The sequence below is a fragment of the Cuculus canorus genome, chromosome 9 (assembly GCF_017976375.1).
Source record: "Cuculus canorus isolate bCucCan1 chromosome 9, bCucCan1.pri, whole genome shotgun sequence".
NCBI classification, from domain to species: Eukaryota; Metazoa; Chordata; class Aves; order Cuculiformes; family Cuculidae; genus Cuculus; species Cuculus canorus.
The window spans coordinates 20,430,437-20,447,392 of NC_071409.1; the positions used below are offsets into that span (position 1 = coordinate 20,430,437).

Sequence of the window (16,956 nt, forward strand, 5' to 3'; positions counted from 1 at the left end):
CACCCACAGCAGGATGGGGATCCCAGAGCGGGATGTGGTTCTTGCCGGGAGTTGCACAATGCCCAAGGGTTTCAGTTTGGGACGTTGGGTCAGGGCTCTCATTCAAACTTGAGCAGCGTGTTGTCTAAACCTGCCGACCCCTCTTGTGGAGGCATTTAACCACAATGCAAAGAAATTTTGTGCTTGTAAATACCAGGGTATCCACACACAGGGAGCAAACAAACACAATGGACAAAGATCTCAGCTGGAAGGGCAAATATTAGGGAAAACTTCAAAAAGCTCAGCCTCGGGGGCCTCCCCTGTGCAGCTTTGCCAGCCCTGGGGGAATGCGGCTGGAATCAATGCCTGCATTAATGCAATGAACTTTTCTCCTTCAGTTAAAGTTTTACTTTACTGGAGGAGACCAGTGCAAAGATTAGCGGTCTTATGCTCATCTTATTTTTTTAGTCTCTCTCTGTAGAAAGCACATTCTGTGCCCTTGTGAATTCCGGCTGACAGACAGCATCATCCAATGAGTCGCTGTGACTCGTCTGCTGGACCCATCAGGGCTTGGCTGGAAGGTAATGGCATTAATCATCATTCACCACCTCCTCGGCTGATTCAGACTTTGGCATGTCAGCTATGGATACCACCATCCGCCCTGGCCCTGCAGCTCTTCTCGCTGACGATGTCAAGGACAGCAGAGCCCAAGCCCAAGCGAGACCAGCTCAGACCAGCTTCTGCAGATGTGCAAAGTTCATGACTACTGAGCAAGCCAAGCCAACGTGCCGCGATTTCTGGTAGCATCAGCAGTACGTAACAGTATCAGTAATAGTTGATAGCATTGGCAATATTTGCCAGCGCAGCAATCGGCTGGTGCTGAAGGGCTCAGCGTTCAAGCCGCTGTGGGCTTTTTAAGGAAAACCTATGTTATTGTAATAGTCTGGATAATTTTGCTATGTTATATCTCCATAAACACATCCTGCTCTCTCAGGATGCATACATAGAAGTGTGCGCTAGCATTACAGCTAGAGGTTTAGCAGCATCACAGCTACAGGCAGAGAAGGCTGCGTGTACACAGGTATATACGTACATGAGAGCCCTGTATATGTCTGTATTTGTATATGTTTGGTTCTGTGTATTTCATATACACACATAAACATATTTTAAAGCAGGTGCCAAGTGTTACCTAAATAAAACACTCAAGTGCTACCTAAATAAAACACTCAAGTGCTACCTAAATAAAACACTCTTAAGTCATTTTTGAGCCTCTTTGCTACATATGCTGGAAAAGTTTCTTCTCGCTAATTCAGCAAGAGGTTTGTAATGTAGCACATAAACCCAGCACAGGAGCCAGGAAAGGTGTTGAATACATCGAAATAGGCTGTAGCACATTCCCAGTTCCCTGGCAAGTCACATCACTGGCTGTTCAGCTTGGGGACAGCCTCAATCTAGCCTTTCAGCTGGATCATTTGAATTTCCCAGGTCCACTCTATGTCTCTGCAGACCTCACATTGTTTAGTTTGTCCCCCCAAATACAGGGATTGGTAGTGGCTGCTGTGAGCAGAGCGATGGCCAAATAACGCATGGAAAGATTGGGTTTCTCATTAACTCCAGAGTTGATATAGTCCCATCCCGCCGCAGCACCAGCCAGTTTTGCTGCTCCTATCGCAGTCCTGCTGTTCCTCTTTCCCTGCCCAAGCTCACCCCTCGCTTCACAGCCCAGGACAGTGCCCACTCCCAGAAGGACAGCGGAGGAGCTGCGGGATGGACAAGAAAAGCAAAATACAAGCAGAGAAGGTAACCACAGCTCGGTAGTATTTTTGCCCTAGAATTCCTGCAGGAGCCTAGCACTGAGCAATGGCATTTATTGCTTGCCAAGACCAAAGCCAACAACAAAAAAATCCCATCCCCTAATTAATTGCTCTTTGGTGTCTACATACTGGGCACAGCAGCAAAGGGGTCAAGGGATTTCTTTTTATTTTTAAGAGCTCCATCAGCCCGTTGGATAATTTTAACCATGATGGAAGGAAACAATACTTGAAACAGCACTGCTGAAAAGCACCTTTTTGTCATTTTTTTGTCTAGCTGTTCCACTTCAGTGGTGGTGCTGCCCATGCGCTGGGGTTGGGGCAGGGCACGGTGCTGTCATCCCAGGCAGAGCACCAGGGCGAGGATGGGCGACGCAGCAAGGAGAGCCCCGAGAGATTGCTCTTTGTGGGGCAACACCACTCTTCCCTGGGACGCATGATCCTGCCACATTCGGGGGGCTTTCCCTTCTCCACTGGGGCCAACCAAAGCTCCTGTGCTGCTGCACAGTGCCACTGTCCCAGCCAGCTGGGCAGCAGAGTCCCTTGGGACAGGGATGGGGTGCAGCCCCCCAGGTTTGGGCAGAGATAGGACAGTGGGGTAAGGCTATTCTCTGCTTCCTCCCCCCAGCACCTCACGGGAACGCTGGTCCTCTCAGTCTTCACGGCGGTGTTGGGCTTCTTCCAGTACGGCTACAGCCTGGGTGTCATTAATGCCCCCCAGAAGGTAAGCTGAGCCCCCTAAGCCATGCACAGCCAAGGGACGAGGGCTTCAGGGTAGCTGGAGCTAATTTATCCCTTGCAGAACCCTCAGGAGGTCTCTGTCCCTTCCCAGGCACTATCTCCCACTGTATAAAGCTCTCCACAATAAGGCAGCAGGGTGGGAAAAGGGTGAGGACCCCATGCTGCCAACTCCCCCCCAGCGAAAGGAGCAGGTCTCTGCACACCGTGGTGCCATCCCCACTGCAACGCGCCCAGACCGAGGGCGTGCAACTCTTTGTGGGTGCTGAATCCAGGCATTGTCCTCGTGAGGCAGCACTGGACAAGGGGGGATGCTCCGTGCCTGCCCTTGCAGTCCTTACTCCTGGGGCTCTGGGGAGCTGGGGTGGGGGCCAAGATTTCACCTCTGCAGAGCCTGGGATGGAAAGCTTTTCCTGGGACAGAAAAAAAAAAAAAAACAAACGGTGGTCAGAGATGGTCATAGATTTGAACTGATGGCATTTTTCCTGTTTGCCGGTCACAGGTGATAGTAGCCCACTACGGGCATGTGCTGGGCATTGCTCCCATGGACAGACATGCCACCAACACCTCTGGGGAGGATGGCACTGTCCCCACCCCTGGTACAGAGCCCTGGAGTGGCACCAAGAGCCCGCTCGCACCCCCGGACAACACTGGTGAGGACCTCGCCACCTCCCCGCACATCCTCACCATGTACTGGTCCCTCTCCGTCTCCGTGTTCGCCATCGGTGGCATGGTCTCCTCCTTCACCGTGGGCTGGATCGGCGACCGCCTGGGGAGGTGAGAGACCCATCTGTGCCGAGACTCACATGCCACAGCCCAAGCCCTTCTGTTTGATTGTTCCCTTAGGTTCATTTTCTCCCTATAGAAATTCTATTTGTGTTAGTTTCACCAATGTAATGGGAAAAAATCCTCAAACCTCCAAAATACTCTTCCAACCACCACAGAGGTCTGGCTCATTAAAGTCCTCGATTGTAAATCAGACCTTTATTTGCAACTTTTAACACTTCAGACATCCCCTGATACGCATCCTTGATTAACTTCCAAATTCCCTCCTTTCTTGCCGTGGCTAAAGGGAGAGGAAGGCATCTGAATGGCGTTTGCGCAGGAAGTACAATATACATTTAGTTACTGTGATCGCACCCCTGCCAGATATTTTTCAGTCCCTGTGATCATTATTTTTTCCCCTTTAGTGCTGATTAAGTCACTTAATTGCTCTGATTGTATGTCACGATGGCTGCTTTGGCTGAGGGGTGCCAGAACGAGGTGTGCTGCTGCTGCCTTGCAGGGTTAAAGCCATGCTGGTGGTGAACGTCCTCTCCATTGCTGGGAACCTCCTCATGGGGCTGGCGAAATTCGGGCCGTCTCACATGCTCATCATCGCTGGGAGGGCAATCACGGGGCTGTACTGCGGTAAGTCCAGGCAGGGTCAAGCACTGCAAACCACCCCTTTATTCAGAAGGGGTTTCACAGCTGGGAGTCGCCCTCTTCTCCCTATATCTGTCCTTCTTAATGGAGGGTATTTCCTAGAAGTACTTGGATGGGCTCAATCATGAAATCGGTTTATTTTACATATCCTAGAAAGGAGCAAATCCCTCCTCTGTATATCAAAGGTCGATCTTGGTGGAGGTTGTTGTAACAGTATGCTATTAATTAGCCATGCTGTTTAACAGGTTCCCTAGACAACAGCACTCGCTCACAGATAGTAGAGGAGCACTGTACCTAGCGAGGATAAGACGCTATGCAAATAATATGGAATCACATTTGAATTATCTTAGAAATAACAGCTCATTATTACTGTTACTTGTAAGCAAGTACAGCACTCTGCTCTGAAGGGTCAAGGCAAGTTTTAAGAAAGCTCTTTGCTCTGTGATAACCTCTCCCAGCGAAGGATCTCTGCTCCCTGCTCATTTGTACATGTTCAAGTGCAAAGGCTTTCTAGCCTGGGGCTCTGAATCCAGGGATATCTGAGCACCTTTGCAGAGTGTGGGTGGTTCCCAGCCAGGCACAAGGAACTTGATGGGATGTGGGATGCAGCACATGGGCTCCATCCTCCTTTCCCATTTGGGAAAGTGGTTTCTGCTGGTTGCTGAGCTGTGGACTAGAAGAGGTTATGTGCGTGTGTGGTTGGTGCAGGGCTCTCCTCCGGACTCGTGCCCATGTACGTCAGCGAGATCTCTCCCACGGCCCTTCGAGGAGCGCTGGGGACGTTGCACCAGCTTGCTATCGTCACGGGTATCCTCATCAGCCAGGTAAGGAAAAATGGCACAAGTCCACCCTTCGCAAGAGAGGGTATTTCAGAGACTAGGGACACCTCAGTGATACACTGGGGTATCACTCACCATTCCACCCCAAAACTGAAGGAAAGAATCTGTTCTAATGGTATTTAAGTCCTACTTTTGAGTCAGGGGTGTCCTTAACAAAGATGACTTCTTATGAATTAAAAAGGACTTCTGCAAACAATTTCTCCCCTCCACTGTGAATTTTCTGTATGCATCTCATCAGAGTCAGGCTGGATCCCGAACAGGAGATCCCTGATATTCAGGGTACTCAAAAATGGCTTCATCAAGAAACAGGGAGTCCAGCACCTGCATTGGCACTTCCTACCATGGCAGGAGTCCAAGCTACCTGGCAGGCTGGCACGTAAATATACCGAGAACAAACACATCCACAAAAAATTAATGGAATCACAAGGTTCATCTAATTTGACTTAGCCAAAGACTATGGGCAGATCATGGGAAAAAAGCTCCCAAAGTAGGTCCTGCCAGCATTACTGGCTGTGGGAATACAAAACATGCTTTATAAATTGTGGAAGGGAAAAGGTTGCAAGCACTCACAACCCTCTGGAGCACCTTTCTCAATGCTATAATCTCACACTGAAGCAAATCTCAAGATAGCTTATTTGCTCAGTCTCATGCTGCGCTGCAGCCTCGGTGCTCAGACTGTGCTGGGTAGCATCCCGGCAGCTGGGGCATCCCACACTGCATGGACCTCCATCCACACTCTGCCTCTTTGTGGAGTTTCTTAGGACACATACATCCATAAAACCCCATATCCTAAAAAGCTGGGACAGCAAGGTCTGAAGAGAAAATATTTCATCGGCATACCTATATTTGCTGAGTTGTTTTCACAGTGGTTCTGGCCAGGCAAAGGTCTCCTGCCAGTGGCACATCCCAAAGAGGACTGAGTCACCCCGAGCTTGTAGAGGGTTGTCCTACAGCATGTGTAAGACAAAGTCTTGCTCATGACATTTTATGCCATCTGTTCATTCTCTCCTTGTAAATGTGCATCATAACTGAAAAAAATCAAATTGTTAGGATTAAGAATTGGTATTTGCTTCTAGTTTTATTCCAGGTTGTCTCTTTGAAATGCCATGGTGTTCAATCACTTTCTTTTTCTAGGGTGCAAAATAAGCTATTCAAACTTGCCTCCATTCTTCCAGGTCCTCGGACTAGACTTTCTCCTGGGCAATGACGAGATGTGGCCCCTGCTCCTGGGTCTGTCTGGAGTGGCTGCCCTCCTGCAGTTCTTTCTGCTCTTAATGTGCCCCGAGAGCCCCCGATACCTCTACATCAAACTGGGGAAGGTGGAAGAAGCTAAAAAGAGTAAGACATGCATTATGGTCTTGTCTGGAGTTGGTTTTACCCTATATATAGTATTAAATACAGAAGGAACAGGCCAGCTGAGGGCTCACACGTGTAACTGGATATAGTTATTCCATCCCACACAGCACATTTGCAGGTGGGATTTTTGTGACTGATTAAGGCACACTTGCTTATGTATCACTGCAGGTGGCGTGAGACTCAGTGCTTCACTCCCTCCCATCAGTGAAATCACATCCAGCATGTGTCACCCCCCAAAATCCCCTTCAGTTGAAAGGGATTTCAACCAGGTGTAGAAATGACATCTCACGTTCAACTGCTGATCTCTCTATCCTTAATGCTATTTGCATTACACAGCTTATACATCTTCTAGTGTGGCCCTACTTAAGCTGGTACCAGCCATCTCTACAAGAAGTAAAAGCAGCCAAAGGTAGGACACAGCTAAAACGGTGATAAGAAGCTCTGAGCAGCTGAATCATAAATTAGCTCTGGACCAGAAACAATTTAGACACATTTGCATGCGACTAATAAGTATTGCTGAGGGATGGGCCTCAAGTGTGGTGTCTCAGAGTTTTTGCAGAACGAACATGCTGCAGCCCCTTTCCAAGCAGACACACTTTTGGGGCCTCATGTGCCATAGGAGCTCTGAGAGCAAAAGGACACCACTGGCCGTGTGGCTGCCTTACCCTGAGTTTTTTGAGATTCTTTTCCTTACTCTACTCCTTTTCTATTGAAAATAAAATGTTGATCTGTTCTTTTTCCTTAAGGTTTGAACAGGCTCAGAGGAAACTGTGATCCAATGAAAGAGATTGATGAGATGGAAAAGGAAAAGCAAGAGGCTGCTAGTGAAAAGAAAGTCTCCATAAGGCAGCTTTTCACCTCTTCGAAGTATATACAGGCTGTCATCGTGGCACTGATGGTGCAGATATCTCAGCAGTTCTCAGGAATCAATGCAGTGAGTCTCCCAAAAATGTTTGCCTTTAAAGAAATCTATACTGAGCATGAAAAGGCAATGCTGGCTCCATCCAAGCCACGTAGAAGTGAAGAGAAGGCTTTCCCATGACTGCAGAAGGCTCCTTGACCACCACCATTGGTGTTGAAGCCCCTGAACCAGGCTCTGGGAAGGCAGGAGGGGAGAAAGGGTCCATCACAAGGCAGAGAAGCATGCAGGGATGCCCAGCCTTGCAGGGCTGAGCCAGGGATGAGCAGCCCCCCGGAGCCCAGCTGCCCCAGATCAATGCTGTGCCCAGCCCCATCCACTACCCATGGGGTCAGCCATCCGTTTACCTCCTGCCCTTAACTTCCCCAAGATAGGAATCATCTTATTCTTTAAGAGCAGGAAGAAATTTAAGTCATTCCAATGTAGCAAGAATATTTTAAAATTCATTCAAAGCTCAATCATATTAAGATATTTGTCTGCAGCACTCGGTGCTCATGATCTGGCTTTCAAGGCTAAACACGGGAGTACAGGGAAGAAAACAGTTTTAAATGTGCAAATCCAGTAGCTCAGGAAGAGAATTTCAATGGAATTTTTATTTTCCTCAGGCTCCTTTGAAAGTTTCAGCTTTAATTATTATAAAAAGCCATTAAAAAATTTGAAAACTAATCATAATTAAATTACTTTACATCTCAGCCAAGCAAGAGCAATTCTTTCCTCAGGAGAACAAAAAGTTCCACTGGCCCTGTTGCCTAATCTTTCATCCTAATGTATTTTGATAGATCTTTTACTACTCTACAAACATTTTTGAGAGAGCTGGAGTTGACCAACCAGTTTATGCAACTATTGGCGTTGGAGTGGTGAACACAGTCTTCACAGTTATCTCCGTAAGTAAATATTTCTGTACCCCCAGACTACAAAAACAAGTAAGCTACAATGTGGTTTTGAAACACGATTTTATCCCAGAGCTATGGCTGACCCTTAGTCACGGGGAAAAAGCATTCCCTGGGCAACTCTCATGCAAAAAATCAAGCCTTGAAATACAACCAGTTGCTATCAAACAGCACTGCTAAATGCCTTGTGAGTGAAAACATCCTTACCGCGTTCAGGGAATCTCTGGTAGCATTTCGTCCAAAATAGCAGTTGCTTCAAGACTGAAATTCTGCAGGTCCTATTCCCCTGGGGGAGCAGGCGAGGGACTGAGGTTGCGATGGGGAAGCCAGAAGCTCACTATCTCCCTCTTACCTGTTATCTGTCCAATTGTTTTCTGTATGTACATAGCACCTGCCCGAGGGATATCCAAGGCAATTCCACAGTTATAAAAATAATCTGGCACCCATCCGCATTGCATCTATACAGTGCTCTGTAGCAATAAAACAATGGTTCTGTTTTCACATCCTTTCCCTCTTTTTGTCTCTCTCCTGAGGGTATTAACATAGTTCCAATCAGCAGGCAATTATTTTTTTAATGTGGCCATTAAGACAAGAAGATCAGGAAATGCCAAGCCCATTTCCCTCACATCTCTAGAGAGGCTTAGGGAGCAAAGGACTTCTACCCACCACGAAGCAGGAGTAGCAAGGTAGAAATACAGAGCTTTAAGATATCTTAGTCCAGCGTGCATGAGACAAAAGGTCTTGGGGTGAGCCTGCTTTAGAGGAAGTCCATCACAGAGATGAAATCATTATGTTTACTGTGAAACAAGGAGTGTGCAGCTGGAAGAGGTCTTTCTCCAGCTTGGAAGATCTCTTGCAGCTCAATCTCCGTCCCAAGGCGGTGATACTTGCAGCCTGGGGCATTTACTCTTTGCTTCTTCCAGTGCCATGAGCACTTAAAAATTACCTGCGTCTGTCAATAAATGACAGACTGATCAAAAGGCAGAAGCACTGACAGACGGTTGGACCTTGGCAAGGGGAGAAGAGAGCGCAGAGGCTCATCCTCTGCAACTTCACAAGTTCCTCACTGGGCAAAGTGATTGATACAGACATAGATGTTGAAGGTTGAGGGGGGATGACTGAAGTCCACCAAGAGCTAAGAAGCAAGCTAAGCCTTGGGATGTCAGGGAATCTGGGAGCCACTGAAGGAAAAATCCTGACACCAGCTGCTACGCAACTATACCTGCCCTAGGACAGGCAAGGTGCAGTGGCCCATGACGTGACTTGAATCATGCTGCATTTTGAAAGCTACTTCCAAAATAATGCAGACCTAGTAAGTTTATCCTTCCTGAAAAGAAAAAGAGAGGAAAAAATTTCATAGTCACCAATACATGTGTAGGAGCGATGGGAAGTTCTGAGAGCATGGAAATGCATGAGCTCTGAGTATTCGCGGGTTTGCCTTTCCCTCAGCAGGGCAACTGTTCAGTCTGGCTCTCTGACAGCCACTGACAGAGTTTCTGACACTTGGAAACCAGCACATAAATCTCCAACACAAGGGCTAAAAGGGCAGGAGTGAAGTGGTAGTTGTAACAGTCTGCTCATTGCTAAAGCGACTGATCAAACCTCCACAGAGCAGCAGTGCTGGAGACTGAGTTGTTGCTCATATTTCTACAGGTCTTTCTGGTGGAGAAGGCAGGCAGGCGGTCCCTGTTCCTGGCAGGTTTGATGGGCATGTTAATAAGCGCTGTGGCCATGACGGTTGGACTTGTGCTCCTGGTAAGGTCTTCCCTCCATTTTTTCTCCACAATTTGCAAACTAGAGGAAAAAAAAAGCACCCTTTGAAGTGAATGTTTTGCATATTCATCTCAAAGAAGTTCAGAAAACATTTGTCCAGTTTGACAGTTTAAAGTAGCCATAGATGGAGCCAACTCTGGTTGCAGCAGTACCTGAGGAAATTGTGCTCTTTTGTCCCTAAGAAACCCCAATGCTGCTAGGAAGAACGTGTGTCTCCTGTCCCCTCCCTGAGCCTGCAGACAACCTCACCTCCTTACACAGTAACTGTGCTATTCCCAAAGCATAATCCCATGCCTGCTAAAGAAAATCCAGGGCATATCTCCCTGTCCAAGTACCATGTGCCCTAAAACCTCAGTCTGCATCTCCCTCGCTTAATGCACCTCATCATAGTAGAAAAGGACAAATTATTCCTCCCACACCCAAGAGAGGGTTCAGGTTGTGAGATATGAGGCAGAGCAGGCAGAGGATGGAGCCAGCCCAAATTAAAGTCAGTCCAAACCACTGCTGCAAGTTGCTCTCAAGATGTAAACCCAAACACCCTGGTTATTACAGACAACACTATTTTGCCTCTTCCTGGCCACGAGAAGCAAGGAAAGGGCTTGGAGGTACAGCTGAGCTCATAGCTGTGAATTCCAACATCCCTCTGCAAGCAGCAAAGCTGGCACCACATGCCCAGCCAACAGCCATCACAAGAGTTTAGAGCTCTAATTACGTATGTCCAGTCCCCACTTCTCTGAATAAAAAGAAATTTCTGAAAAATAAGACTAATTACAATAATAATAGTGATAGCGATAATTAATTGGAGTCATGTTTGGACAGTAACACTGAGTGAACCCTCTTGCAGACCCAGTTCACCTGGATGAGCTATGTCAGCATGGTCGCAATCTTCCTCTTTGTCATCTTCTTTGAAGTTGGGCCCGGGCCCATTCCCTGGTTTATCGTAGCCGAGCTGTTCAGCCAAGGCCCACGCCCCGCTGCCATCGCCGTTGCCGGCTTCTGCAACTGGGCCTGCAACTTCATCGTGGGAATGTGTTTCCAGTACATAGCGGTAAGAAATCCCTCCTGGCACAACCCCACAACTGAGCTCTCAAAACACCCCCGTGGGACATGGATATGCCTCCCAGATCGCTGTCCCCAAGCCCCACAGGGCACCCTGGCCACTCAGGGTAGGAAGTCATCCCTGTGGTGCTGATGGTGTCCCCTGTTCTCACTTTCTCCTCTGCAGGATCTGTGTGGACCGTATGTGTTTGTGATCTTTGCAGCTCTACTTCTAGTCTTTTTTCTGTTTGCATACTTCAAAGTACCAGAGACAAAAGGAAAGTCCTTTGAGGAGATTGCAGCTGTGTTCCGCCGCAAGAAGCTCAGAGCTAAAGCCATGACTGAGCTGGAAGACCTGCGAGGCAGCGAGAAGGCATAGACATTGCCACACACCCATAAATGAGGGATGGAGCATGGACCTCTTTCGTGCACTGTGGGAAGAACGTTGGGCAAAAGTCTTATTTCACCAAACCTTACAGCTGGCAGACCAGGAGCACCCATCCACTGGATGCCTTCTGGCTGCTGTGGCTCACACAGAAGCTGCAGAGGCTAACCTGGCATTTTACTCTGAAATGGCTGGTACAACTGGACGGCATGAATTGCTGCAGAAAGGACAGGAGGAATATGTTACATGTGTGTCTCCATGCCCTGCTGGAAGAATCCAGTAGGATCTTACTTGCTGGCACAGCATTACATTAAACAGGGTCATCACTCAGCTGGGATGAAGGAAAGAGGGGTCAAGTGATGCTGTAGCCTCATGTTTTCACCTTGCTGTCCCATGCTTGCTGCTTCCTGCTGCTGAGTGATCCGATGCCTTCAGAGAGCAACTGCTAGTGCAGTTGTGCTACCAGAACATAGCACTGATCACCCGAGGTGCTAAGGAAAACAGACTAAGCAACCTCCCCCTCACTCTTGCCTGTGCAGAGGAAGAAGGTGGATCCCACCTGAATTGGTCGGGATGCACCTCACTTGCTTTGCTGTCCACGCATTATGGAAAATACTGCCCAAGATCATAATGATTTCCCTATTCACAAGATTTTTAGGAGAATCTTAGAAACTCTGGCTGGGCTGATGTGCATTTTTATTCTGTTTCAGCCAATTTACCGCCTCTTTCCTCCTTCAAAGCCTTTCCTCCCTCCTTTAGCATGTCATTGACCACACAAGGGCACTCCCAGCCCCCAGGTCAGAAGACTGCATGAGTCCTGCAGCCACACCTCCCATGGTGTGGCCACCGCCAGGTCACCTCCTCTCACTGCTCTTCTTACCACCCTCTGCATCTGCCTTCCCTTCCTTTTGTACAATGCTTGGACCCCTGGACTCCAGTTTCAGCCAAGTTCTGCCCCTGCCATAACAATTAATGATAGCCTAAAGGGTAAATGGGTATCGCAGCATTAAATGGAAGGTGCCCCTCGCATCTGACCCTCACTTTGCACCACTTAACAGTTTTGCTGGCTGGATGTGCTTCAGCCAAGACAACATGCAAGTAGGAGGTTGCGTTGTTTCTATAATCTTGTTTGTGCTCGTTTTGCTTCTTTACGAGATACTTCTATGTGACAAAATCAAACTGCATTCCTTTTGGGGCTTATGTTCGAACCATTGTAAAAGCCTGCTCTTTGTTTTCTTGACTTCTAAGATTTGCATGTTCCTTGTGGTAATACCAGGCTACCTTTTAGGAACTTTCTCAAGATAGAAACCCATTATTTATTTAAAGATGAAACACCAGCATTGCTCGGTCACTGTGAGTTCGTCACAACTGCCAGTGAAGCAGCAAGTGTAATGTAACAGAGCATCAAGTATAATAAAAAGCAAGAGAAGAGATGGACTTAGGAAGATCATAGGTTGCGCTGTGGGTTTGGTTCATGCTCCTTTCCATGTGCCTGAACAACTGACTTTACATTCTTGGTATTAAGACCCTAAAGCAAATTCTAGTCCCTCCCAAGTGACTGGAAGTGCAACCACAAGGTCCTCTGGGACAAGCCTCTGGCCCCAGTATGTGCACTGAAGAAATGAGACTGCACTAAAGGCTTTCCTGGCGTGACTGCTGGGATTTAACTAGAGGAGAACTGGGCCAGTGCCGTCATGTACTAGAGCGGCAGAGGACCTGGGGCACGCAGGGCGTATGGGGACCAGGGACCAGGCTACAGTGCACACCAGATTGCAGCAGAGCTGGGGCGCAGGCTCTAGGTCAGAGTTGGTGTGCTGCAAACAGGTCTCCCCAGGTGAGACTAGCTGAATGAACAGTTCTCAGTGGAGTCTCCTGCAGTTAGTTAAATATTGTAATGGATTGTCTGAATGTAAAAAAAAGGGGAAAAAAAAAAGAGATGAGTTCTTGCCTTCGGCAATGTTATCTATGTCTGTTACATAAAAGTGACAATGAACATAATCTACGGCATGTGTTGGCTTGCACTGTTGTGGGTTTTTTTTCCCTCTGTACATCTCAAACGTGTGTCCAACTCCAGATGGGAGGTATTTTCCTGGCAGAGCACGTTTGCTCCATGGGTGGTAATTGCTTCGCAAAATCCCTTTGAAACTGGTAGTCCAGAGGCGAGGCTGTGGGGTTAGTAGGCAGCCCTAGAGCCAGTGGGAGCTGGCTTTGAGTTGGGATGAACCAGCATCCCAGCTGTCCCCACTGCCCACCTGTAAAAGCCCACTGTAAAGTGCACCTCAGCTTGCATGGACACTGGTGTGGCTTAAAACTTGGTGCTGGGGCCTCTCTGGGCGTAATAGACAGGAGGAGTGTTTGGGGGCAAAATCGGGTTCAAAGCAGATTTGCCCTTGCTCTGAGGACAGAGCCAGGCTGGGTGTCCTCCAGGAACAGGACAGCAGAGGCAGTTTGGCAGGGAGGGTGCTGGCATTGGGTTCCCAGATGTCCCTGCTTGGTCCTTGTGGGCCAGTCAGTCCTACAAACGGAATGGCTTGAGCTATGGACCTACAGGTTGTTTAACATGAGAAGGGCTGTCCAAAACCGCTTTGCTAAACTTCTGCTGAGCTTTGTCCTAATGCTGGAGGAGCATCAGCCAGTGATGCTGTCAGTAACTCAGCAGTAAGGGGTCACTTATTTAGCAACACTCTGAGAAGCCAATCTTTGTTTTCCTGTGTGTTAGGAAAGGAATGATAATAGAAAGCCTGATGATTACTGTAATGTAGCACAAACATCAGTTTGGCAAAGCCCATAACATGAACATTACCCATAGCCATATTCCTCAACTTCCCAGAAGATCTGCCTGGGGGCTCAGAGGCACTGAAGTAAAATGACTCTGTAAAATTGGTTGTCAGCTGAAAGCCATGAATATACTTCATCAAGCTTCCTCTCCCCATGCCTCTATGAAGTTTTTGGCTAAGCCACAGTAAAGACCACAGAGCTTGAAGCAGGAGTCTCAGCGCTAGCAGACTTCACATGGCAGTAATTACTTTTTCCCAGTCCGATGCCAGTACGCTGCAAATTCTGCGGGCTAATGAGCTGCATCCCAAGTGTCAGATTGTGCTTCCTTGCAGCAGCTGGAAGTCAGTCTTCTCCTTCCAGGCTGGAGCCTCCCACCAGGGACCCTCTTTGACCCTCTGGGGCCACAACTGGACAATATGCTTTCATGCATTCTACTATTACCATTTCATTTGTTTTGCATTCCGCTGGAGATGATACTTTGCTCATCCTGAAAGGTTTCAAATCCGTTGTGCTAATGGTGGCAGTGGACGGGCTGCAGCCTGGGCCAGGATGTGCAGAGCTCGGCGCTGCTGAAGGCTGCAGCAAGCCCTGTCCTTAACAGGGGAAGGATCAAGCTGGTACACTGTGCTGAACTATCACAAGTGCACTTTTACCACTTATGACGATGCAGGAAGGGGTCACAAGAGTTGGTTAAATCTGAAGATATGTTTACTTCTGTCTTGTCACATCAGGCTGCTAATTAGAACTGTACACCTTATCTGGCCTTGCTAAATGCAAGCTCCAGCTAAAACTTGCTCTTGAGACACAGCTCGTTGAATCACTATTTTTATCTCTCAGTGTTACAGTTTTACTAAGTTGCTAATCATTAAGAAAATTTAAAAGACCGAGTCATACTTATTAGCTAAATGGTCACTGCACTTTAGTTAACATGTGAAATATGTTCCCATACTGTGGTTGGCTAATAATGCAATATAATTAATGATCCCTGGGAAAGCATCTTGTCAGCAAGAGCTTTGACAGTGTTTTCCTAATGTGCTGAGATGACAGCCATTAAGACTTCTCTGTTGTGTCAGATAAATGGCTAATGATATCTAGTTTCCCACTCTCCAGGCATAATTTTAAAATTAGTTTGACTTCCCTAATCCAATAAACTCTGGACATTTGGCCCCATTAACACTTTCTACACTAATTTATCATAGATTTTTCTGCCTCACTTCAACTTGTTTTTCAGCATGGAGAAGTGCTACCCTCCACCTCCTGAGTCAATCTGCTGATGAGGATGAACCTAACCCAAGTACTGCAATGCAGGGACCAAGTCTTTGAGGAATGATGGATTTTCCTAGGTGCTCAGTGTCTTCATCTTTCATTGAAATCTATGAGACCTGAGGAATTACAAGGCAGATCATCAAGTCTAGATGCAGCAGCACATGTAAGCATGAGATTTAATTTAACTGAGCCTGTGCTCAAGTGCTTCACTAAATCCTGAAGCAACACTGGCAAATTTTACCCAGAGGTACAGCCTGAATAGCTGTGCTGAAGGAATCTCCTCCCCAGTAAGGAGGCAATAAATACTGGCTGTAGATCAGCAGTCCTTAAATTTTACAGTCTATAGGTAATCACTGCAGAGCTAAGGTTTGGGCAGTACCTTGTAGGTTTGCCCCCCTATATTCTGTTCAGAGCAGGCAGCTCTTTTGACTATGAAAAGCATCAGGGCCCCACTCGTTGTGGGTGGGGTATCACTGTTCCAGCACCCCTGCAACCCAAAGAGGAAGGAACAAACGGAGTTACTACGGGTTTTCCTTCTTCCTAGAGGGAGTTATAGGTGATTCCTGCTTGCTCAATGCCCCTGCACTATCACCACTTGCCTCCAAGCTCCAGTGTGCGCCCAGGGTAATTCCATGGGCAATGCAGACAGTGCCATTCCCTGCACGCACCTCATTCAACCACATTTGTCTAGGTGGGCTGTTGTGCAGACCACTGAAGAGGTAAGGTGACCAAGGACCAGGCAGAGGCGGTACTGTGGTAGTTTTTGTGTCCCAGGGTATGCAGCCCCTAATAATTGTAGGAACCACCCAGAATCTCAGACTCCCATTGTAAAGGCTCATGGAAATGCAAGGTGAGTCACTGGCACTGCATTCCTATTTCATAGGAAGCAGAAGATGAATGTCAGGATTAAAGCAGTGCCTAGAGCAGAGTGGGGTGCCCGTGGCAAGGTGACTGCAGAGGCTCTTTAATCTGGTTCATGCTACACAGAAAGATTGCGTGGGTGAGCTCAGAGGGGCTTGCTGAGCCCAGCACTGTCCTGTGCAGGTGGGGTCATCGGTCTCCACTCTCTCTCACATCCTTCTACCCAAGGCAATCCCTGGAAATGAGTGTCAACACTCAACCTCGGCAATCAGGACATGGTGGTGGAATCCCAGGTAAGACAGCTCAGCAGCTGATACAGAAGACACTTGCTCAAGTTGAAATAGGGTTGTTTACACTGTGTTGCTCATGACCCATTATTTTGAAACTTGTGACCTGCACCAAGCTTGCTGAATAAGTCTCCCTTTACCATGGTGCTCACCCAGCGCTGAGGGAAGCAAGGCTGGCTCAGCTGCTCACTACCACTCTGCAGCTGCCTCTCTCAGCTAGCCTGCAGGGCTTTCCTCCAGCACCTGCTTCAGTGCTTCAGGAACCGAGGCCACCACCCTGGATGTCCCAGGACACTACTGTGCTCTGTGATGTTCCCCAGAGTGATTTCTCCCTGAAGTTAGTGGTGCACCAGGCAAGCAGTTGGAGTGAGGAGGCAGAAGCTACACCCGTGGGTCATCTTAGGGTAAACGTCACCTCCTGCATTCCAGTGTGTTGGCTGGAAACAAGGTGGGATGTGTTCCAGAACACAACTGAGAACAGACACAACTTGCTTTAATACTTCCAAAAGTTTCCCCGATAATTTCTGCATTGCAATTCCTATAAAGACTTAGACAGGAGAACCAAAGCTGGATAACATACCGAGTCTACTTGTGCACAAAAGGAAATACAT

The 16,956-nt window shown here is 47.8% G+C and overlaps 1 protein-coding gene across 1 annotated transcript; it reads left to right on the plus strand.

Annotated features, from left to right (window-relative positions):
• Positions 1-2,398: 2,398 nt before the first annotated feature.
• Positions 2,399-13,094, plus strand: SLC2A2 (solute carrier family 2 member 2). Its single transcript, XM_009562993.2, has 10 exons — positions 2,399-2,514; positions 3,031-3,305; positions 3,814-3,938; positions 4,662-4,777; positions 5,968-6,130; positions 6,895-7,082; positions 7,847-7,951; positions 9,611-9,712; positions 10,575-10,778; positions 10,956-13,094. The coding sequence occupies exons 2-10, from the start codon at positions 3,073-3,075 to the stop codon at positions 11,145-11,147; spliced, it is 1,428 nt and encodes a 475-aa protein (XP_009561288.2). The 5' UTR covers positions 2,399-2,514; positions 3,031-3,072; the 3' UTR covers positions 11,148-13,094.
• Positions 13,095-16,956: the final 3,862 nt, after the last annotated feature.

Bases quoted from the DNA above. Each gene is read 5' to 3' on its own strand.
- SLC2A2 (XM_009562993.2), top strand. From the start codon at position 3,073: ATGGACAGACATGCCACCAACACCTCTGGGGAGGATGGCACTGTCCCC. The intron at 6,131-6,894 runs GTAAGACATGCA...TTTTTCCTTAAG, and splicing joins GGTGGAAGAAGCTAAAAAGA to GTTTGAACAGGCTCAGAGGA. The intron at 7,083-7,846 runs GTGAGTCTCCCA...GTATTTTGATAG, and splicing joins AGTTCTCAGGAATCAATGCA to ATCTTTTACTACTCTACAAA.